Raw genomic sequence first — 22,904 nt, 5'->3', positions numbered from 1 at the left:
AAAGGGAATGGTTGGAACTGAACTCTGGGCCTCTGCAAGAGTAGTGTGTGATCTCGACTTCAGCCCTGTCACCCACTGTTTCTAATGAACTGTGGCTGCCAGACCTCCAAGCGCTCAGGCCATCTTGTGGCTTCTTTGCTGCAAAGTAAAAAGGACAGAAAATAAAGACAAAGAGAAGGAAGACTGCGGCGCATGCAGGGAGCAGGGGAAGTTCATCTGCTGAGGGCCTGGCTACTCCCCTGACCATACATGGCATGGTGAGGGCTTTCCTGGGAGTACTTCTAGCCCTGCCTCCCCATCGCTCCCAGCTGGTGCCCTACAAATGGGAGACAAAGACCTGCAGTGCCAGTGAGAGAGAAGCCTGCCAAGGGGGCCTGTCAGAAATGGTAAGTAAGACTTAGCATCTTCTCTCAGCCTAGCCTTTCTCTCACTGTGGACCAATTCCAAGACTTTAAGGCTCAACTCTCCCAGGTCAATACATATAACTTATTATATGCTACACATATATAATTTATATAACTTATTATATATATATATATAACTTATTATATAACTTACTTATATAACTTATTATTATATATATTATTTATATAACTTATTACCTCAAAGTCTTGGAGTTTGGCTTTTAATTGTTTTCCTAGGTGAAAAATATTAATTAAAAAATTCTCATCCAATATGTGCTGGCGTGACCTTTTGCTTGATGCAGAGCTTTTTCTCCCACCTCGGAGATGCAGGAGAGGTGTTTCAGCTTTCTTCGATTTCTGGTAGAAGGAAGCCTTGGTTTGGATCAGCGATCTCATCTACCCTCATTCAGTCTTCTGCCTGCTGCGTTCTCAGCAGGGTGGACTCCACCTTTTCTTACTGATGTGTGATACGTGTCTGGTTGCGACTTGGCCAAGGAAGTTTGCTAAATCAAGAGGCTTTTTTCTTTGTGCAGGTTCTAGACTTTATAGATACATAAAATCATCTATCTATCTATCTATCTATCTATCTATCTATCTATCTATCTATTGACTTAATATATATTGATATATGTGTATATGTATATATGTATGTGTGTATATATATATATATATATATATATATATATATATATATATATATATATATATTTAAAAGTAGAAGTGAAACAGCCTGGAAGTGGTGAAAGCGGAGGAGAGTAGAGGTGCAGGGGTGTGTTTAAAGTACATTATATACTTACATGAAAATGGCCTTGTGTACAATAGATAGCATAAAAGACTATATATAACATAATAAATATAATATATTATATACAATTCAAAAATTAGGATGGCTTTGATTATAAACACTAGTTTATAAGCCCTAATTATTTTTTCTACGTATTCTAGGAGAAATAACACAAAGTAAAAAATAATATAGAAGCCAAACTCTTGCCAAATCCCGCTTATTTAGTGCCCCAATCCTGGAAATTAGATTTGTTTCAGCAGAGTGTCTCAGATGGGTTGAGATAAGGGATCGATTCTCTCATTAATATAATAATCCCAGAGTCAGTCTGAGCCAAGATCAAGTTGTTGAGGGATATTCTGTGGTGGCTTATTTACTAGAGCATTTCTAGTTCAATGACACTAAAATTTGTGAACTTCCCTGAAAATAACTCAGGTGACTGACAGTGGATGAGCAACTGTAGTGCTTATATTAAATATATTCAGTATATATGTGTGTGTATAAATATGGAGTGCTTATATTAAATATATTCTATATACATGTACGTATAAATGTAGAATATTTATATTGAATATATTCTATATATATGTGTGTGCATAAATATGTGTGCATAAAATATTTCTGGCTGAATATTATCCAGCCTTTACTGAGGAGCTGCCAAGGTTTGCCACAGCCCTGGGTGGCTTGGAGGACATGATACTGAAGGACATACACTGTAAGCAACTATTGCAGACCTCACATGGGATTTAAAGAGAAGAGGTGGGGAGTCACAGGAGTTAGGAAGACCTGAAACCTAACCCAGCATTTACCACTGACCTCTGGCAGGGAACCCACCTTGGGCTAGGTCTGCTCACCTGGGCTTCAGGGACAATAGCGCTGCCCCCATGGGAAGTCATCAGGACAGTGTCCATGACCGTCACTGTCTGCTGCCTCTTTCCCTTCACTAGTAGTGAATTTGTGAGGGATATTCAGCCACAGAAGAGGCCAAAGGTGTTGTAGTAAAAATCTAATCTCAGATCGGGGTTTCTACCCCACCTTTGATTATTCAGTTCCCAGATAAAAGACAGTCAACTTTTACATTTATAATGAGACTTAATCAGCACTAGAGCTGGGCAGAGATCTACCCTCTATGCTATAATGTCTACTTCCCCTGCCAATAACCCCAGGATATAGCTTGCCATATTCCATCTGGCCATTCCTGACTCCAAGTGGCCAGCCCTCATGACCATGTTTCCATGACTCCCCTATTCCATGGGTCTTCTCTCCTCTCCATCTTCTCTCCCTTTCTCCCCACCCTCCTTTGACCCTCCCTCACCTCCCTCCAGGAATTGAAACCTCACCTAGCTCTAGTCCGTCCAGCTGTCGGCATCACTATTCAACCAATAGTTTTAAATTAAGAAGAAAGATCACATAGCATTACTTTGTCTATGTGCAAACTCTCTCATCCCTGGGAGCATCCAGGCCTTGGGGACCAAAAGCTAGCTTACAGTACATAGCAAAAGGCCAACCCCCAACACAAGGGCCCTCAGAAACATTCTATAGCTGTGGCACTGATAGACAACGTGGTGTCTTTACTATGCTTTCTTGATGCTAACAATCCCACCTGACAAGCAGCTACTGCTTGGCTTCCCCATGCCAGCTCTGTGCTAGACAGACCTTAAAGAACATGACATCATGTGAGCTGGAAGGAGCTGCCATGGACAGTGTGTCCCTTGGGCTTTCCCTGGAACTTGAGCAGGATGAGCAGCACCCATTCCCAGGATGGAAAAACTGAGCCTGGCAGGATAGAGGGAGCTGTGGGGCTATGGACACCCAAAAGTTTGTCTTCTCCAACGTCAAAGAGTCAGAGGCTGTATCCACACCCAGATCAGGTGGCCCAGAGCCCAGGGTTGCCTTAGCACCACCCGCTCCTGCCAGCTGCATCTCTAGAGGGCTCTGTACCATCTTTTCCTCGCCATGACAGCACGACACTGTTTCAACAAAATATGAAAGTCTTTCTGAAATAGGCCAAAACCTTCGTCACCCGAATGTCGATAAACAACGCAGGCTAAGTCCCACTTGTTGTTTGCAGCCTGTCTCTTCCATATCTTCCAAAGGAAGCTTTGTCTGTGGCCTCCTGACATCACTGCTGATGAGCTAAGTCTGGACAGCTGCATAACCATGAAGACCAGCGAGTGTCCTTGGGCACCTGTAGGCTCGGGTAGCCTCGGCCTCAAGGGCAGCGGTTGGAGGCCTTGACCTGAGAGTCCCAGGTGCCACCCTGGCTGGTTCTAACAGGCCAGAAGAAGTTTGTTGATTGACTTGTAGAAACTGAGGTGTGGCAGGGAACCCCTGTGGATTGTTAGGGAAATGTCACCAGAGGACTCCGGAGGTTCTGGTGACAGCTGACTTAGCTGTGTGATGACTCAGTGCCATACTTGGGCCTCCCCTGTGAAGGGAAAGTGTGTTGTTATTGAGTGGCAGAACAGTGGGCAAAGTCACCGTTGTGTTGTATGAGCTGGGTGGGGCCATCTTTATAAAGGATCTAATCTTTGGGGTGGAGTTGGGAAGTTCCCATTCTTTAGCCCATGTGACTTCCAGCCCACAGGTGAGTGGGTTTTCTTGGATTTGCACTTGTGGGGTTCTGTGGTCCGGACCTGGCCTGGAGCTCTCTGATCTGGACCCAGGACCAGAACAAGATGCCTGTGTTCAGAGAGGAGCTATAACTGTTCTCACATGCCGTGACTTCTCACGAGGCCCTGGCCACTCTCCCCTCTCCTGTGCAATGAGGTCTTTGCACTTTGGGGCACTTTAGGCCTCCTGTGTTCTTTGGGATACTTTAATCTTTTTTCATTATTTTCATTTTTTAATCAAAACTTGTTAGTCAGGGGAGAGGTGTTCTCGTGCCTAGTCAGTTGTGTGTGGGTTAGGAGTTGGTTCTCTCCTTCCACCTTTGTGTGGATCCCGGGGACGCAACCCTGGTCATCAGGCTTGTGTGGCAGGTGCTTTTACCTGCTGAGCCACCTCTCTGCCCCCAATGCCATATTTTTTATTGTCAGAAAATATTTAATACAAAAATTTAGCAAATGTTTGCTGATTGAGTAACAGATCCAGTCTTGGGATGTTGAGGGGGGTGATCAAGAGCTAGGAAGCAGGAGGAACGGGGATGGGGGAGTGCCAGGAGATGGGACTAGAGGAGGCCCCAGTCAGGAGCCAGGAATAAGGACAGATGAAAGTCCAGAAGGTAGAAAGAAGAAACAGGGCCAGGGAAAGCCACTGGCTAAGCCATGGCAGGGTCCACCCCATTGCTCCCAACAGCAGGGAAGGGAATTGATATTGTTAGAAAAAATACGTGCCAATCAGTCCAAACTGGAATGATGGGGAGGGATGGTGGCGGGTGGGAGAGCAAAAAGGAGCCGCCAGAGATCTTGGCAGAACCTGATCCTAATAAGAGGCATTTGTGGGAAATTTGGTATGCCGGGGATGAGGCAGGGTGGTGGAAAGTTTATATATTGATTGTGCACAAATGGGAAGGGTAAGCCAGGTGCAGAATGAATCCCAGGGAGAGCTGAGTTAAGTTCAACTCTCTGCTACCCTGATCGGTTCAGCTTACAGCCCAGAGCCTCATCTCTAACTGCGCCCTCCCCTCCGCCTCCCCACCCCCAGCCGCATCTCCCTCTGGCTAATCTTCCTGGTAAGGTGGTTAACAGTCAGGGCTTACACTTGGGGGAGTTGATCTGCCCTATGCTGAAAATAGTACTAAGTACTTCTAAATTCTCACGATTCTTGGGAAAAGTCAATTTTCAGTGCCTTGATGAACACCTCAGGCTATTCCTGCCTGGGGAGCTCTCTACCACCCCAGGTCCCTGTACTGCTTATTCTGAGACTGGGAACTGAGAGGCGTCGGTGGAGTCCATCTCTGGGTTCGGTCCATCTTTCCCTGACTTGCTGTGGCTCGGAGGCAGAGGTTCAGGAGGTTGCTAACCGTTCCTGGGAGTTTTAATGTTCTTTTTCTCTCTTACAGAGTTTTTCACTGAACTTTACACTGCCATCGAATACGGTGAGTGGAGTAGTTAGACAGACCCCTGTCTCCAGGCAAGTCAGCGAAGGTCAAAGGACTTAGAGTGGGACTCCAGAACCCTGCTCCACGTGCACTGAATAGAAAGTGTAGTCTGTGTTGAGCAATGTTTGTTTTAATTTAAATTATTCCCTCCCTCTCTGGTGTGTGTGTGTGTGTGTGTGTGTGTGTGTGTGTGTGTGTGTGTGTGTGTGTGTGTGTATGTATATATGTGCCATGATTTGTGTACGGAAGCCAAGACAACTTACTGGAGCGAGCCAGTTCTCTCTTTCCACCCTGTGGGTTTTTAAACAGCAGCAATAACAAAAAGCATAAATGTACATTTTGAAAAAGAAAATCAAATCCCTAAATTCCTATCAGCAGAAAACATTGGGGTAACGACTCCTGCTGTCTGACTTTACGTGTGGCAGCGCCCCCTGCTGTCTGACTTTACATGCAGCAGCGCTCCCTGAGGACTTTAGATGCAGCAGCGCCACCTGCTGTCTGACTTGACACATACTCGGACTTGTTCTTCCTTCTGCGGGCTCTTACTCTATGTATAATTCTGTACCTTAAATATTTTCCATCAGTATCTATAGCCACAAGAGAGGATAGTCACACGTTAGTCTTCAAGTGGTTTGTTTATACAATGAGTTCCAGGTGGGAATAACTGTGTGATGGACATCATTATAGATGAGATTTTGTAGGTTTTTTTCCTAGTGTAGATCTGATTGGCCCTGAGCCTACAATGCTTCCACCTCCTAGTGTGAGGATAACAAGCATGTGCCACCATATCTGGCTGCATCTGTATTTGAGATTAGTTCCTTAGTGTGGAGTGTGGAAAGGGAATGATTGGGCCAATCTGAATCTTGCCTGTAGCCCACGACAGTCTTGAACTCAAGAGCTCTCTGCCTTCTGAGTGCTAAAATTAAAGGTGTGTACCTCACCATTCCTTGAAAAACTTTTAATTTTTGCCCTAACAAATCCAAGTGAGTCATCCTAAAAAGCCTAAAAGGCCCAAGTCACCAAGGTCACTGAGAGGATTAAATAAAAATAAATAAATTTAATTTAATTTAAAAAGACCCGGCTAGTACTGCGGATGCTTTAAAGAGATGACATCAGGTCATGATTGTGGTGCTCATGTGATCCCTAGAAAAACCCTCTTTAATTATTTTTCTTTTTCCATTATCATGTCTGTATATGTGGTATGCATGAATGTGCACACATGTTTCACATATGTGCGTGTACATATTTGCACATGTGTGTGCACGTGGAGTTCATGGTTGATGTTAGGAACCATCCTCCGTGACTCTTCAATCTTTTTCATCGATGCAAGGTCTCTCAATCGAACCCAGAGCTCGCTGGTATGGCTACGGCTAGTCTTGCTATCCCGCTTGCTCTAGGAATCCCTTCTCTGCCTTCTGAGCCTGAAATTATGGAAGGACATGACTCTCACCAGACATTTACATGGGCTCTGGGGATCTGAACTCTGGTCCTAAAGCTTAATCAGTGAACCCTTAGCCACTGCTTGCCCTGCGTTAGCTGGTGAAGACCCTGCAGCTTCTGTGCAGAGGATGAAGCCTTCCACTGCAGGCAGAGTACGCCTCCATCCTGCAGTCATCATATCCCTGTACCCTACCACTGAGGCCCCAGAGCCCAGGGTGATTCCGTGTAACAGGGTACCCAGTTGCTCACGTAATGCTCTGGTTCCCAGAGACTCACTTGAACTACCTCAGACAGGAGTGACAGGTAGCACCTCTCCTTCCTCGAGCTGAGATGTCAACCAGAATTATGTAAAGTACCATTCGTTGTGGGCGCCTGGATGATCTACAGATGCCACTTGCTGTACTGTGTGTTTGGAAGCAGACACAGCTTCCTTAAGAGGCTTCTTTATAAAGTCTTACTGCCGTTTGTATTTTCTCCCAGTGCGGACAAGCGGGCTGAAGTGTGCTGGCCCCAGCACAAAGGCTAGAGACAGGAGATGTAGAATGTGCTCTGGTGATTCACCGGGTCAATAGTGACAATGTCACTTGACTTTTGGAATTTGTTTTCCATGAAGCCTAATTTCACTCTGGATTCTTACTGGGGAAGCAGCCACACAAGGCTCTGCTTGTAGTGGCTGCTGTTAATCGGTTAGAGGAAAGGTGCTCTTCAGGAATTTGACTTCATGGTGAACGGGATGCTTTGCATGATGTGTGCTCAACAGATTTTGTTTTCTTATATAGCATATTCTCCTTTCATACAGACATCCTCTCCAGTTGTCACGAGTGCCAAAGCCACAGTAAGTACCCACTCCCATGACCAAGATTTGGTTCTGCCACCCATGACACGAGGGTACAGTGCCCCACCCCCCACCCCCGTCGTTTGCATTCGTTGTGAGGATTAAAGTTTGACTTGGGAGCTGTCCTCAAGCCCGGGACTAGACTCAATAATTATTCCTATGACCACCCCTGCTCAAAAACAACAGAGAGACTGTGAAACCACAGGCCCTGGGGCTGGAGAGATGGCGCAGCAGTGAAGAACACTTACCTAAGACCCCTGTTCAGTTCCCAGCACCCACACGGCAGCTCCCAGCTGCCTGTCACCTAGCTCTTGAGAGTCTTATGCTCTCTTGTGACCTCTGAAGGCTCCTGCATGCACAAGGTGCACATACATGCACGTTGAATAAATAAATGAATGAATAAATAAATAAAATGCAAGCAAGCAAACACACACACACATACTCAGGCAAATTCACAGAGCATGGAGGAAAGCAGCCAGGGATAGAAGAGTCAATGGCTATGTTTGCATCTGTGTGTTGGAAACCAAATAAGGAGCATCTACAGGGATAGACTTCGGGATGGTGGTCACAAGTAAGGGATGGAGAGAATTCTACAAGAGCATTCTACGTCTTGGTCTGTTTGTGTGAAATGTTTGGTTTTATGTGTGAAATGACATTCTGCAAACAGTCCTCATTCCATGTATTTGTGACACGGGTTTTCACGCTTTTGTAAAAATCACACCCCGCTAGTGTTGCATTTGTAGGGTGTTTAGAGGAATTTGCACATCGTCTTTAGTGTTTCCAGAAAATGCTGCAACCCTGAAACCTTGTGGTGCTATCAAGCATGTCTGTTACCACTCAGACCAGAGTGGGCGCTTGAAAGCAGGGTCATGCATGCAATATGAATGTTTTCAAAATAACAACAGATGGCATAGGATGTGCTAACAACGCGGACTTTTTGTTTCTCTATCTAGGTTATTCTTTTTAATATAACTTTTTAATTGTTCTTTTAGAGTTTTGTGCATGTACACAACATATTTCAATATATTCATACCCCATTCTCAACTTCAGCTCTCCTTAAATTCCCCTCCACACCTCTCGAAACTTCTTCTCCTTTTAAATTTTTTTAATAACTGTTAAATCCAATTCGTGCTGACTTATGTGCATAGTTTTGGTGTCAACCACTGGAGTATGGCTGACCTACCAGGGACCAAACCTCTGGAGAACCCGGCTCTCCCTCTGCTGAAAGCCTTTAACTGCAGCATCTCGGCAGCCAGCTGTGGGAGCCCATGTGCCCAGCCCGAGCTCTGCTAGGCCGTTGCGTAGCTTGATCTTGTGCAGACAACACAGTTGCCATGAGCTCATGTGTGGCATGCTCCAGTCTTGAGTGTAAGACACTGATTTCTCCCTAGTGTCTCTCAACTTCTGGCCCTTCTACCTTTTCTCCCCACTCTTCTGAAACATTCCTTGAGCCTCAGAAGAGGAGATAAAATATAGAAATCCCAGTCACAACGGAGCACTCCACCGACATGTGTTCTCTGCACTTTGGCTAGTTGTAAATCTCTACATTAACCACTCTCCACAGTACTAAAAAAAAAAATTAAAAATAAACATTTAAAAAAGCTTTGACTTTTTCAGGCTGAAGGCAATTGTGAACATGGCATTTATGGCATTTAACTGTGCCTCCAAACTGTACCTTGGCTTTTCTTCTTCTGAAGGGTAGTTTGTGCTTCTGTTCAGTAAGGCTACTATTCAAATCAGTTGTCCCTTGTTTTAGCACATGATCAGCAGCCCAAATGGGCTTAAACTATATAGTTAGGTCCTAGGAGAGCAAGTCACCAGTCATATACAGTACAGATATCTTTTGAAATATTTCATTTTTCCAATGCAGTCAGAGCCCATGCACCTTTTTTGTTTGTTTATTTTAATCACTGAATATGTCCTACATTTTGTTTTGTTTTGTTGAGACAGGGTTTCTCAGTGTAACCAGCCCTGGTTGTCCTGGACTTGCTTTGTAGACCAGGCTAGCCTCAAACTCACAGAGATTTGCTTGCCTCTGCCTCCTGAATGCTGGGATTAAAGGTGTGTGCTACAACACCCGCTGTAACCTCTATTCTTGAAGAATCTGGGCTTTTCTGACTCAGTTTTCTCTCTGACAGGACTGTGGTCCCTCTATTGGACTGGCAGCCGGAATCCCATCCCTGCTGGCCACAGCCCTGCTGGTGGCTTTGCTGTTTACCTTGATCCAGCGAAGAAGAACCATCGATGATGAGCCCGTAGAGGTGATAACTGGCTTCTTGCGTGTGAATGAGTAGCTTGAGTCGGTACCTCCGTGCACTGGCCTCTGTCTGGCGTTAGCATGTCAGAACTCAGAACCTCTGTTGTTTCTGAGGACAAGACAGTAAATATTTCTGTTCTGTGATGTCCTTTGTCAGTAGATTCCGGCAGAGCTGATTTTCACATAACTCCCTGGTTGCTTGAGCAAATCTCTGGCAATAAGATGACATTCAGGGTGGCAAAAGATAGGAATGGAGGGAGATGACTGATGCCATGCAAACATGTCTCTGTGCAGTGGGGTGTCGTCTACACTGAGGGAGGAAAAGGGCGCAAGTCAGATGGTAAGAACATGAGGGAAGACAAGAGACAAAGAGGGATGAAGTGTCTATGGGAGGGATATGATAAGACCATAGCCTTGTCCACTCCTGTATCTAAGTGAGCATGACTTACATACAAAAGGATGTGTATACACTCCTGGCATCCTACCTGACAAGGCTTCATACCTGTATCAAATGGTTTCTGGGTTCTCATTTCATTCTCTATTGATGAACAACCATGCCTGTTCTATTGGTAGATATTAACATAGGGAGATAGAAGGCCAGGCTTCTAATCCAGGCTCTGATGAGGTAGGGTGGCTCAAGGCTTTGTCACGCTGTTCAAAAGGGCATTTAAAACCTTTGGTTTCTGAAATTTCCATTAACATCTTAAGATCCCCATTGGTGGCTGGCACTTGAAACCACTGCAAGTGCACGGGGGGGGGGGGGGGGGTTGCTGTACCTACACATTCATTACTGTGGAAGTAGAGCACAGAGGACCCAGTTATCAACTCATGGCCAGTCTGGTTTCATGTCTGCTCTTGCTCACTTCTTCCCGATGCCAGCCGAGGACTGATGCTTCTTAAATCTATCTGTTCATTTTGCTCAAGGTGGGCTCTTATATATGTGTTTGCTTTGTTTTAAAGGCTTCTGGCAATTCTGATCTGCACAGTGGCTTAAAACACAAGGATTTGAATGGTTACAGCTATGGCCCTTCACATACATACATACATACATACATACATACACTTATTTATTATTTATTTATGTATTTATTTTTAACTATTTTAGGAGACTGAGATACCATGTGAAATTTCAGAACTCTATGACAATCCCAAAATATCTGAGGTAAGCACGTTTGATTATGATCCCTGAGAGTGACTGAAAGTGTAGCACGGTAAGGGTTAAGTGTGCGCTTGTGCAAAGGTGAGACCTTCTGGCAAGGAGGTCAACCAAATGTGTGGAAGCACAATGGAGGTGTTCAATGTGTCTACTGACCAGACAGGAATTCAAAGCTGATTGACCATTAGAAAATCGGGGGTTGGATGTAGCTTAGTGGTAAAGTGCTGACCTAACATGTAGAAGTCATCGGGTTCTGTGCCCGGTCCTGAAAATATAGCAACAGCAGAAAAAGGAAATCAGCTTAATATAGTTTATTTAATGGTCAAAACAAACAGATATGTGGCTATCTTAATAAGAAAAAAATGGGGTTTTGTTAAAAGATAAGTCACTTGTGATAAAGCAGTTTTACTTGTTTGTTTAATGTATGCACAATGTATGTGTGCACATGCTTGTGTGTGGGTATTTATACTATGGAATGTATGTGAGAGGACGTCAGAGGATAACTTCAGTGTCAGCCCTTCCCACCCACCTTGCTTAAGAAGGGTCTCTTTGCCGTTTTCCTCTGCTGGTGCTGGCCCACCAGCTTCCGGGGATTCTCCTGACTCTGCCACCCAACTCCCTGAGAGAGCGCTGGGGCTGGGGCTGGGGCTGGGGCTGGGGCTGGGGCTGGGGCTGGGGCTGGGGCTGGGGCTGGGGCTGGGGCTGGGGCTGGGGCGGGGCTGGGGCTGGGGCTGGGGCGGGGCTGGGGCGGGGGCGGGGGCTGGGGCTGGGGCTGGGGCTGGGGCGGGGCTGGGGCTGGGGCTGGGGCTGGGGCTGGGGCGGGGCTGGGGCTGGGGCGGGGCTGGGGCGGGGCTGGGGCGGGGCTGGGGCTGGGGCTGGGGCGGGGGCGGGGGCGGGGGCGGGGGCGGGGGCTGCGGCTGCAGGTGCCTGTACTTTGTCTGGGCTTTGATGTGGGCTGGGGATTCAAACTCAGATCCTTATACTTGCTAGCAAGCACCATTTCTCCCCAGCCCTTGACATGGACTTTCAAAGCCAAGCTAGAACAGGATGGTAACCTGAAAAGGGACACCCAAGGGAATATGACTTGAAGATCAGAAGTGAATCAAGAGTGTTCATCACTTACATTCAGCACTGAACTTTAGGGCCTAACATACACAATGGGACAGAAAAATGTAACATTGAAAGGAAATATAAACAAATATAGCATATATATAAATATATATTCACAAATATAAGTATATGTAAATTAAATATAACATTGAAAAGGAAGAAGCAAAATTATCATAATTTGTAGATGATATATGACTGTCAACATAGAAAAACTTAATAATCTAGAGGTAAATTATTGGACTTAGGAAAATAGTCAAATATGTTTATTGTATATAAAAACAATACACAGGACTTAGCTTTGCGGTATAGTACCCACTTTGTATGAGCAAAGGCCTATGTTTGATTTCCAGCACTGAAAAAAAATTCAAAAGCAATATGTATTTCTTAATATCAATTGCTATCAGTTAGAAAAAGGAATTTTATAAAAACCCTATTTTATAGTGGTAATAAAATACATAGAATGCTAAAGAATAAATCTGATCGAATGTCTAATCCTATCATGGAAATAATAAAACTTAGTAGAAGACATTCAACAATAGCTAAGTTATGATGGTTATATCTGTGGTCCTGGACTCAGCAGCATCAAGCTGTCAGCCGCCACAAATTCCTGGTACTCTTAGCATCCCTATCATCGTGTAATTGTGGCGCTAGAGAACGGCTCAGCAGTCATAAGTGCTTTGTCTGAAGAGCTGGATTCAGTTTCCAGGCCCTCATAACAGCTCACTACAGAGTATTATTCAAATTCTAGGTCATCTGCAGACTTCTGGCCTCCTCGGATACCAGGCGTGTGCATTTAGGCAAAACATCTATACACATAGACAATCTTAAATTAAAATAAATATATCTGTGATATAAATCGCAACACATTTTCAGTAAACATTGTAAGGTTCTAAAGCTTATAGGGGACAAAGCAGGAGAAGACCACTAAGAAGTGAACACACAGGACAAGTGAAAAAGAGAAGCAAGAGAGTGGGTTTGAGCCCACCCAGATCAACAATCATATTAGATATAAGTAGCTTCACTTACAAGACAGAGAGAATCTGGTTGGCTGTAAAAGCAATAGCCAACTTTATAAAAAAAAAAAACCCATAGAACGACACTTTCTGAATATAGTCTCGAATAGATTAAAAGTTAAAAGCTGGAGACGGTCTGCCAGCAATAATTAGCCAGGGAGAGTTGCATGGCCTGAAAACCCCTTGATGACAACAAGCTCAGGCAACTGTCACTCATTTCCTGCCCCTCAAGGTTCAGTGTCTTTACTCTCCCGATGCCCACTGTCTTGCCAACCATTGTTTCAAATGTTTGGTCTGAATTTTGCTGTTCCCATTCAAGGGTCAATATGGCTGTTTGAGTTCATCTTAGCGGGAAGCTGGAGTCTCTACTGTATCATTTTAAAAATCTGTTGTGTTCTCAAGAATCCTAGGCGGTCACCCACACATGAAATGAACCCACGGGGCAGCCAAGAAGGGCACATATATGTGAAGACTGTCTCGGGAAGCGAGGAGCCCCTGCCGGACACCTACCGTCCTCCTGAAGAACTAGAAAGGAGAAGAGGACTTTGGTGGCTTGTACCCAGCCTGAGCCTAGAATGATGTCACCGCATCAGGGAGCAGACCCAGAGCTGGATCAGGGCTGAAAACCTGGAATCTGTGCTCAGGGTTCATGCTTGGAGAGGCGAGGAGTCAGCTGCCTCTCACTCAACATCAATTTCATTTATAGATCCAAGACACATCTGGCTGCCTTGCCCCTTTAGGGGATGGTTGCAGGCAGGTTCATTCGATCTCAGACCTTGCAGGGTAATCAGCAAGGCGACCCAGGTGAGTCGACTATGTGTCCAGATGAGCCCCGTATGTCCTGTTTCTGAATCGAGAGAAGTCTGCCTTTGGGAAACGGCTTGGCTCCCGAGTGTCCTGCCTTCTCCTCTACCTGCTCCAAATGTTATCATTTAAAAAATAATAAAGCTTTGAGAGTTGGCTTTTTTGGGGGGTGCATTGACCAAGGCCAGCTTGGCACAAGTTAGGACAGGCATAAAACCTAACCAAAGACATGTGACAGAAGCCATTTCTTCCTTTTGAATATCTCAGGATAAAGCTCGCATGGAGCCGTCCATGCCCCGACACAAGGAAGTATGTGGCTGATTTGTGTCATACAGCTGAGAATGAGCTAGGCACTCCCTAGTCAGACGTGCTGCTGAGCACTTTGAGAAGTCAGATGAGCTCATCTACCCTCCCCGAGCCTGTTTTGGGTTCTGTGCTTCCTTTGGCCACTGGAAAAATTACAGCAGGAATAAAGGAAGCAATTTCCACTTAGTAGACACTAGAGATATCAATCCTCTTCACCCAGTTCTTCCCACATCTTCCCATCCTACTTATCATCCATCCAGAGTCACAAAGTCGACAAGGAAATCTAAACCTTCTCTGTGGCCTGTAATCTGAATTTTTGACATTTAAAAATAACTCTAGTGGTCACTGGCAGTCTCCTCACTTCGACTCTGCACACCATTTTTTTCCCCTTGGGTGTCAACCAAGTTCCAAATCACAAGTACAGAGATCTGTGTTACACATTACATATTAACCTTTAGGATGCTCGAGTCCTGGATGGTTAATCTTCACTGTCAACTCAATGGGATTGAGAATCACCAAGGAGACACACCTCCAGAAAGATTTAACTGAGTAAGAAGATCCACCTGAATGTGGCCCAGCATCATTCCATAGCCTGGGGTTCTGGGAATTCAAGTTGAGCATGCAGAACTCATCACTATCCTTCCTGACGACAGATAAAGTGTTTGGCCAGCTACCCCACACTCCTGCTGCCACACCTTTCTTGGACTGAACCAAAATAAATACCTCCACCCTTAAGTTGACTTTATCATAACACTGAGAGAAGTAAGCTAATATAAAACTGATATTCATGTTTTAATGACTTTTCTTTGTAATGAGCCATTTGCTTTGAAGTACCATAAAGAAAAGATGTTTGTGAGGGAGAGGCATCAAGAGGACCAAAGATGAACACAGGAGCAAAGGGATGGGTTGGGATAGCTACACCTGCTATGCAAGGGACATCTAGGGACAACTTCACCAGTTCGGGCCTGATCTTTGCCTTCACTTCCCCAGACAGTTTCCTTGTGACCTTCTAGTGCACAGCCACTGCCTTGAAATACACCATGCTTCACAGTGGGAGAGCTGAGGCCTCAGGGCATCTCTAGAAACATCCATGGTCTCCTTGAGCCACCTTGATATCCCAGAGAACCAACTCTTCTTGCATGGGGCCTCTGGTTGTTTAGAAATAGTTGGATTTCTTGAGCTATAGGGAATGGTTCTGTAAACCCAATGACCATCACATGTTAACAGCTGCCTTTCAAAGCCCCTCTGAAATTCAATTTTGGGTTATTTCATGGGCTCAGGTCTTAGATAAACACATTTGAACATCTTCAATCAGCTGTGCCCAGGGATGAAGCCTCATTTCTCTTGCATGATGGGTAATGACCTTAGACTCCCTGAGAACTTGAAGAGACTATGGCTTTGACATATATCGGTTTCAGCTCCAGCCTAGAATGTTGGCCACCTAGAGCCTCAGTTTTATACTTATAAAACTGATCCCCGAGGACAGCTGTGAGGCCTGACTGAAATATACAGATCAGCAAGCCTTGCAACTTATAAAATAAAGTATGACTATTTTGTTTTTTTGTTTTTGTTTTTGTGTTCTTCATTTTAATTCTCCTTACAATCAATTGCTTAGAATCTTCATTTCAAATTGTTTTCACTAAACTTGCAAGGTTCAGGACTTCTGTTGGTACGAAGACTTATCACCTTTAGATTCCCATGCCCATGTTTGGACATGAGGGAGAATCTGGGAGCACTGGTTTAGCCAATGCCATGTAGTTGGTTGCCATTCAACCACTCGACAGGCTGCTGAGGTCATGTGTGAACCTTTGATGCACTATCCCATGACTGGGGCACATACCTGCATGGAGAGGTGCTGAGCGATCCCCTTTGAGTGACTGTGGCATGGGACTCTAAAGGTGTAATGGATAGAGCTAAAGTGGCTGGAGAGGCATCTGTCAATCACCAGCAGTGGGAAGGCCTGTCTCCTTAAGGGTTGGCAGAATGTCCTATTACCCTGCTAGACAACCCTTGGGTTCCCTGAGGGTTTTGTTCTTAGACCCCTTAAGGTATTGGGAGGAGCTTGGATTCAAGCAGCCCCATGTACACGTTCACTTCAGGGTCCCATGTGCTTCCAGACTTTGGGCTTGAGCCTGGATGCCCGTGAGACCTGGGCTCTGGTCAAACTGATGCTGCCAATCTCACTTCCCAAGGGCGTGGGCTGCTTTTTTGTGCTACAGATTGAAGCCTCATCTCCCCCAGTATTGCCCGAGCCCAGCCTTGGGGTGTTCTGCTGCAATGTTGATGTTACTAGGGAATTTGGGGTTATCCTCTTCAAATTCTTGGCCCTAATAATGAAAGGTTAAAAAAAAATAGCTCAGATAGCAGCTTTGGGATAGCTTTATTAGCATTTAAGCAAAGAAAAGAAAAGGAAGAAAGAAAAAAAGGTTTAAATTTTGCCAGATGCATGGAAGAGAGGGAAGAAGAGGAAGTATATAGGAAGAGAGAAGAACGGGGCTTTTTGCTTAAGCATGGAGGGCTGCAGTCAGATGTCAGACAAGCAGTCACTTCACTTGGTAAGTGGAAGGATATGGCTTCAGAGAAAAAAGCACTAAAGCCCAGAGCATCAGAGACAGCCTAGGCTCTGGCCTATATCCAAAAGTATGAAAAAGAGATTTTTTTTTTAAGAAAAGGAAAAGTTAAGCTTATTTGAGTAAATTTCACAAAGCAGGTGGGCTTGGCAAAGCTTTGCAATAACAGTTCTATAAGCAACTTCACAGAAGGGGTGGTTTTTTCGGGGCTCGGGGGAAGTACACCATCTTCTTAGAAGGACAGTTAGTTATTCCTCCCAAAACCTTAGTTTTAGGTGAAAGGACCTTACTTGGGGGTGGCCTCTTGGCCAAGTGACTGACAGTCCCAGATGGATTGTCTCTTCCTAGAGGAGCAGTAGTATGACACAATCGAATCTTTTGGGGCAGACCGGATTGTCCTGTTGCAACCCAAGGCCACCCTGGTTTTTTGACCAGGCCTTAAGAAATGGCAAAGCATTTCTTGGAGAAGAGGCAGCTGGGTCAGGCTGGTTAACCCTCTATGGGGAAAAGCACAGTAACTAGTGACATCGGATTCCTCTTGTCCTCCTAGGAGAATCCTACGAGGGTCCCTGTGGTGAGGGACCTCGCTTCTCATGGGGCATCACTTTCCTTCCTCGGCACAACTTCCTTCCAGCCCTCATCCCCTGGGAACAGCTGACACTCATCAGTTTGCCTCCAGCTCTACAGCAGGCTGAAGACAGTGATATTGCTTCAATAGGTGGCCTTTAGGTCCCTTCAAGGCATAGAATCTGTCCTGTGCCCCACTGGAGGACATGGGAAGTAAGAATGATTAGGTGAGGGCTGTTGCAGAGACTGAGTTCCTCCCATGGGTTCCCTGAGATGAAACCTACGCTCTCTTTAAGAGCTCCAGGAGGAAAAGGAAGTCTTTCCTGTATGGTTTAGGAAATTGCTTTTGCATCCAAGAGAGAGCAATGAGAACACTTCCCTGATACATTGCAGGGCTGGGTGCGAAAGGAACCAGCTCAGAGCAGAGTGGATACAGCTAGGAATCAGCACCCTGCCTCCCAGGACCTCTGAGGGGGCCCAGGGTCCTCTTGGGAACCTCTGATGTACTAATTACACCCATGCATCCCTTCAGAATCAACCGCAAGCTTTTACTCTTCCACGTTCCCATTTGTGTTTAGAAATAAAATAACTGAACAAAGCAAAGAAAACTTCATGCTTCTGTTTCCTATTTTTATTGGCAATACACAGAGATTCAGACACACAGGAGTCAGGTGGGCATTGATGCGCTTCTCTAGATGATGCTGCAATGACAAGACCATTTTTATTCAAACAAAGCAGACAAAAGACTATGAATTCTATGCAACAGTAGGACAGATGGCCCAAGAATGTGAACCATGGCTGCATCCTGGTTTATCAAGACTTCAAAGTTGCCTTAGAATATTCTCTCTGCATAGTATACTTATGATCCACTTGCTGCCAGCATCCTCTGAGGTCAAAGAATCCCAGACTTTCCCAAGCCATCTTTTACTAACACAGAGCACAGCTTGTCTAAACCGAAAAGAAAAATGTCAACAACTCCGTCTTAGGCATTTCTTTCCCATGGTTCAATGTAGTCCAGTCCCAGATGGGCAAAGATCTCTTCTTCACTTTCTGCTTCAAGAAACACCCTCTGGAAGCACAAGGAGAAACACACTCTCAGGCATTTTCCTTTGGCACCTCAGTGCAGACTTGTTGAACTGTCTTGTTAGAATGAGTGGTGGCTAAAGCATCCCACCCTGCTTTGGTCAGAAGTCAAGGTGTGGTGACCTGGAATCCCAGTACTTGGCATGCAGAGGCAAGAGCTTGGGCTGTAGAGTGAGCCCTTAATTTCAACCAACCAACCAGCCAGCCAGCCAGCTAGCCAGCCAGTCAGCCAGCCAGCCAACCAGCCAGCCAGCCAGCCAGCCAGCCAGCCAGCCAGCCAGCCAATCAGCCAGCCAGCCAGTCAGCCAGCCAGTCAACCAACCAACCAACCAACCAACCAACCAACCAACCAACCAACCAACCAACCGACCGACCGACCAACCAACCAACCAACCAACCAACCAACCCCCCAACCACCAACTGACCAAGGCTTTCTGTAGTTTTGACACTTTCCCATCCAAAGGTGAAATCGTGACAGTCTTCCCCTGTTAGCAAATGACACGTGGATATTTTTTCCTGAGTCTCTATTCTCCTTTGTGTGTGTATGTGAGTGCATGTTTATGCATGTGTACGCATATGTGTGGGGGTATATGTGCATGAGCGTGTTACATATGGAGGGTAGAAGTCAACAGTGGATGCCTTCCTCTAACATTTCCCCCTCCTCACTTTTTTGAGACAGGGTTTCTCACTGAGCCACTTACAATTTCCTGGGCTGTCTGCCTAGGTAGCTCTGTCTTGTCTTGTCTTGTCTTGTCTTGTCTTGTCTTGTCTTGTCTTGTCTTGTCTTGTCTTTTTTGACTAGCTGCTTGTCCTGGCCTTGCCAATTGCTAGAGTTACCAATGTGTTTGCCACTCCTGGCTTTTACATGGTGCTAAGGATCCTAACTGAGGTCCTCAGGCTTGCATAGCAGATATTTTACCAACTGAACCGTCTTCCCAGCCCTATTGCTCTCTCTCTCTCTCTCTCTCTCTCTCTCTCTCTCTCTCTCTCTCTCTCTCTCTCTGTGTGTGTGTGTGTGTGTGTATGTGTGTGTGTGTTTACCTGCACATATGTCTATATCCCACAGCCTGGTGCCTGAGGGGGCCAGAAAAGGGCAACAGAGCCACCACATGGGTGCCAAGAATCAAACATGGATCCTCTGTAAGAGCAGCAAGTGCTTTTAAATGCTGATCGCCCCAGCCAAGACTTCTATTCTTAACCATAACTGCTCTTTGGAACCTTGTGATGGAATCTTCCTTTCTTTCTTCCTCTTTTTTTCCTTCCTTCTTCCCCCCCTCCTCCTCCTCCTTCTTCTTCCTCTTCCTCCTCCTCCTTCTCCCCGCCTCTCTCCCCCCTTAATAAAATATGTTGAAGTTTGACTCACACATCAGTCCAATGAAGTCAAAAGCTCCAGAGAGGCCTTGTTGTCAGTCTATTTAAAGTTCTAGGTTATTCTAATTTCAGCAGAGAAGCAAACTGCTGGTAATGGAAACCTACTGCGTGCTCTGCATTCTCTACAGCCACCCACACCTGCCTTGGGCCCCACTCTCCAGTTTCCATTCCATGAGCTCCTTAGGACAAAGCACCTCTTCCCTTGAGTCTCCTCTAATACACAGCACAGCCCTGGGCCCAGAGATGACACTTGTTGGAGTGTTTGTTACATATTCTCTTGCAAGCCTTCCTGAATTCAACTTTATGAAGTTGCTCCCACCTACATGCTTAGTGTCTGAGGCTACTCTGCCAGCACCTCCTGCCTCCTCCTCTGTGAGAAGTACCTTGAATTTCTATGAGGATTATCCTGCCTCTCCATCCATGAAGTTGTAGGACTGCTCCCATCTTTAGGGAGAAGCGCACAACCCACACATAGCCAATCAGAAGTACAATGGGTTAATAGATGAGCACTGACCCAAGCCTGGTCAAGGCGCAGTTAGAATTCATGCAAAAACTATCATAAAAGATAGCTTCCCTGCTAGAATGACCAGAAGAATGGGACTCATGGGAAACTCTTGTCTGACAATCAAAACAGTTTGTTGGAAAACCGGCCTGAGATCCTGGATACAAGCTATACCTGAAGCTTTGGCCCTCGAGGCAGCACTATTTATCTACCCAAGCTCCTTTACATTTTATCTAAGATCCATTTCTTAGGTATCCATTATACTTCTGTCTCTGAATCTCTCTTTGTCTCTCTCTCTGTGTTTCTGTCTCTGTCTCCCTCCCCACCCCCCCCCCGCAATAAAATATATTGAAATTTGAATCACACTTCAGTCTGATGAAGTCAAAAGTCCCAGAGAGGCCTTGCTGTCAGTCTATTTAAAGTTCTAGGTTAAGTGTTAGATATCCAATGCATATCCATTTCTTTTAAACTATAATAAACCCCTAGGAGGCAAGGAGATCAGTTCTTGCTTTTGGTGATTTTATACCTTCTTTTCCCTCCAAGCCTAATTTGGTGCCCTTGACCACTTGAAGAACAGGAGACCTTTTTGTTCATGGATTTCACGATAGAATTGTTCATTCTTCATCAGCCAGCCACATGGTAACTTGCCACTTTTCTGAGGCGTGGCTTTAATGAGATGCTGCTGACACTCAAGTCCCCCATGGTTAGTGACTGGGGCTTGATGGCTTCCCATCCACCTCTGGGCACCTGTGTCGCTCTACTGTGGGAGACACCCATTGATGACCCCCTCAGAAGGTGATTGCCCCTACACTGGATGGTTATTCCTGTGACATTTATGATTTACAGGAATCCCTGATTTTCTTTGGAGTAAAAGACCGTAAACACCAGGAACACGGCCAGCTCAGCTCTGCTCACCTATGTGCTGGTTCTAGAGCCCTGCTACTTCACTCTCTGAAGTAGAAGCCTGGAGTTGCACCCTGGGCCCAGTAGGGGTTGAAGCAATGTTTCCAGCTCCTTTCAACTGTGATCCACAGAGAACAGAACATTTGCAGCAAAAAGAAGCAAACCTAGACACTAAAATCAGTTTGGGTTGGGGGTAGGGATGGGATAAGTGGGACCAGCAGGTGAAGGTACTTGCTGCCAAACCTGAGGCCCGGAGTTCCATCCCTAGAACCTATGTGATAGGAAAGAACTGGCTCCCCTGACCTCTACATGCAACCATTTTCCCCAATGTAAAAAAAATAAATAAGTGTAATGAATATTGTTTTAGAAAATCTGTTCAAAGGGAGGGCTTACAGGTAAGGTCAGTCACCCATCCCCAGAAGGGAACACTACCTTAGTCCTGTCATACAGGGCGTGGTTGTCCAGCATCATCTTCCTCTCGTGTGTGGCATAGCGCCGCAAGTCTCTCTCAAACTGCTACAAAGAGAATTAAAACAAATTACCGTCTAGTCCAGATTATTTCGGGTACACGGTGTTTAGAGCTATCCAAAGCCCTTGGGTGTTTGAAACTGCTGTCTCTAACATAAATTTTTGGGGTGACTTTCTTCCTCAGGGCAAAGCTCCCGGGTGGCTGAGCTCTGGGCTCCCTGTACTAGAACAGAAACTCAATGTGAACAAGAAGCTGATTGGCTTGGACCCTTGTCAATCACTGCCCAACAGGCGGCAGGTGATGTGTGAATATCTGTTGAGTGGATAAATGGACAGTAGGAGCGTTGTTTCTAGAATAATACCTGGTCCAGAGGAAAATGTGACCTAAATCGTTTTAAGTTTCAAATATCATTATTATAATAGAGGGTGAGGAGTGGGGAGATCTTGGCCCAGATATTATGCCTATCTATGTGTCCTTACTACGTAGCTTCTCTGAACCTTGCTTTGTCCCAAGGTGGAGGGAGTGAACGTTAAGGTCCTTTCCTCTTTGATGTCCACTCATACTGAGATTCTGTGAAGAGTCACCTGCCCCGGAATTACATCTGTCATGATCAAAAGTATATCCTGAGGTTTCAGGGAGCAAATCTGAAGCCTAGGACAAGTGACCAGCAAACACTAGAAACAAGGACAGTGAATCACAAATACTGCTGCTGGTTTCCTAAGAGAAACCTGGAAAGTTCCCAGGTCCAGAACTTTGTCTTTCCCCCTGGGATTAGGCAAAACATTGGGACAGTCGCACCCTCTAGCAGTAAGAATTCATTTCCTCTCTGCTGGAAAGTTTCTGGGACTGCCTCCCAGAAGCCCTTTACAGAAGCAGCTGTAGGTGGAACCAGCTTTGTGTAACAATTGCTGAGGAAGCAGATTTGCTTAGCGCTGGTCTGGGAAGTTGTGGGTCCTGCTTAGCTCACCCCAGCTCTTGACTGGCAGTGTCTTCCCACAGCTAACACTGGTTCCCAGCAACTGGAGAGGCTGGAGGTGTAATGGGGGTTGGTTATATGCAGTCAATGATGGGCTACTCCCGGTTCCCTGCCCTGCGTGGTTTGGGAGTGAGAAACATTCCTGAACTCCTCGGCCAAGGCCAAGAGTGTTTCTGTGGTGCAGAGAGAAATTCAGTTCACCTGCCAAATACCTGCAGAGTGCCAGTTCCTCCAGAGCAGAATCTAGCTGGGCAACAAATGGTTTATAATAACAAGAAATAAGAAAACTATGGGCCCATAGGAAGCCAGTGCTGC

At 45.6% G+C, this 22,904-nt stretch overlaps 2 protein-coding genes across 3 annotated transcripts in view; one reads left to right on the top strand and one right to left on the bottom strand.

The window, feature by feature from the left end:
* The first annotated feature begins 306 nt into the window (after positions 1-306).
* Opalin (oligodendrocytic myelin paranodal and inner loop protein) lies at positions 307-15,461 on the top strand. The gene is made up of 6 exons (NM_153520.2): positions 307-386; positions 5,189-5,224; positions 7,467-7,502; positions 9,641-9,763; positions 10,865-10,921; positions 13,441-15,461. The coding sequence occupies exons 1-6, from the start codon at positions 384-386 to the stop codon at positions 13,615-13,617; spliced, it is 432 nt and encodes a 143-aa protein (NP_705740.1). The 5' UTR covers positions 307-383; the 3' UTR covers positions 13,618-15,461.
* Positions 15,462-17,894: 2,433 nt separating this feature from the next.
* Dntt (deoxynucleotidyltransferase, terminal) overlaps positions 17,895-22,904 on the bottom strand; it is a 30,251-nt gene continuing 25,241 nt past the window's right edge. Inside the window, exons 10-12 of one of the 2 annotated variants that reach the window (NM_009345.2) lie at positions 21,577-21,660; positions 18,794-18,853; positions 17,895-18,354 (exon numbers count right to left, since the gene is read on the bottom strand). In NM_009345.2, coding sequence (NP_033371.2) covers positions 18,268-18,354; positions 18,794-18,853; positions 21,577-21,660 — 231 coding nt within the window. In that variant the 3' untranslated portion in view covers positions 17,895-18,267. The remainder of the gene's footprint in view (positions 18,355-18,793; positions 18,854-21,576; positions 21,661-22,904) is intronic. The other variant, NM_001043228.1, reaches the window with a different exon arrangement.

The sequence above is a fragment of the Mus musculus genome, chromosome 19 (genome assembly GCF_000001635.26).
Source record: "Mus musculus strain C57BL/6J chromosome 19, GRCm38.p6 C57BL/6J".
In the NCBI taxonomy this organism is placed as follows: Eukaryota; Metazoa; Chordata; class Mammalia; order Rodentia; family Muridae; genus Mus; species Mus musculus.
The sequence above is the reverse complement of the archived record's forward strand: the minus strand, read 5'-3'. Positions and strand labels throughout refer to the sequence as shown.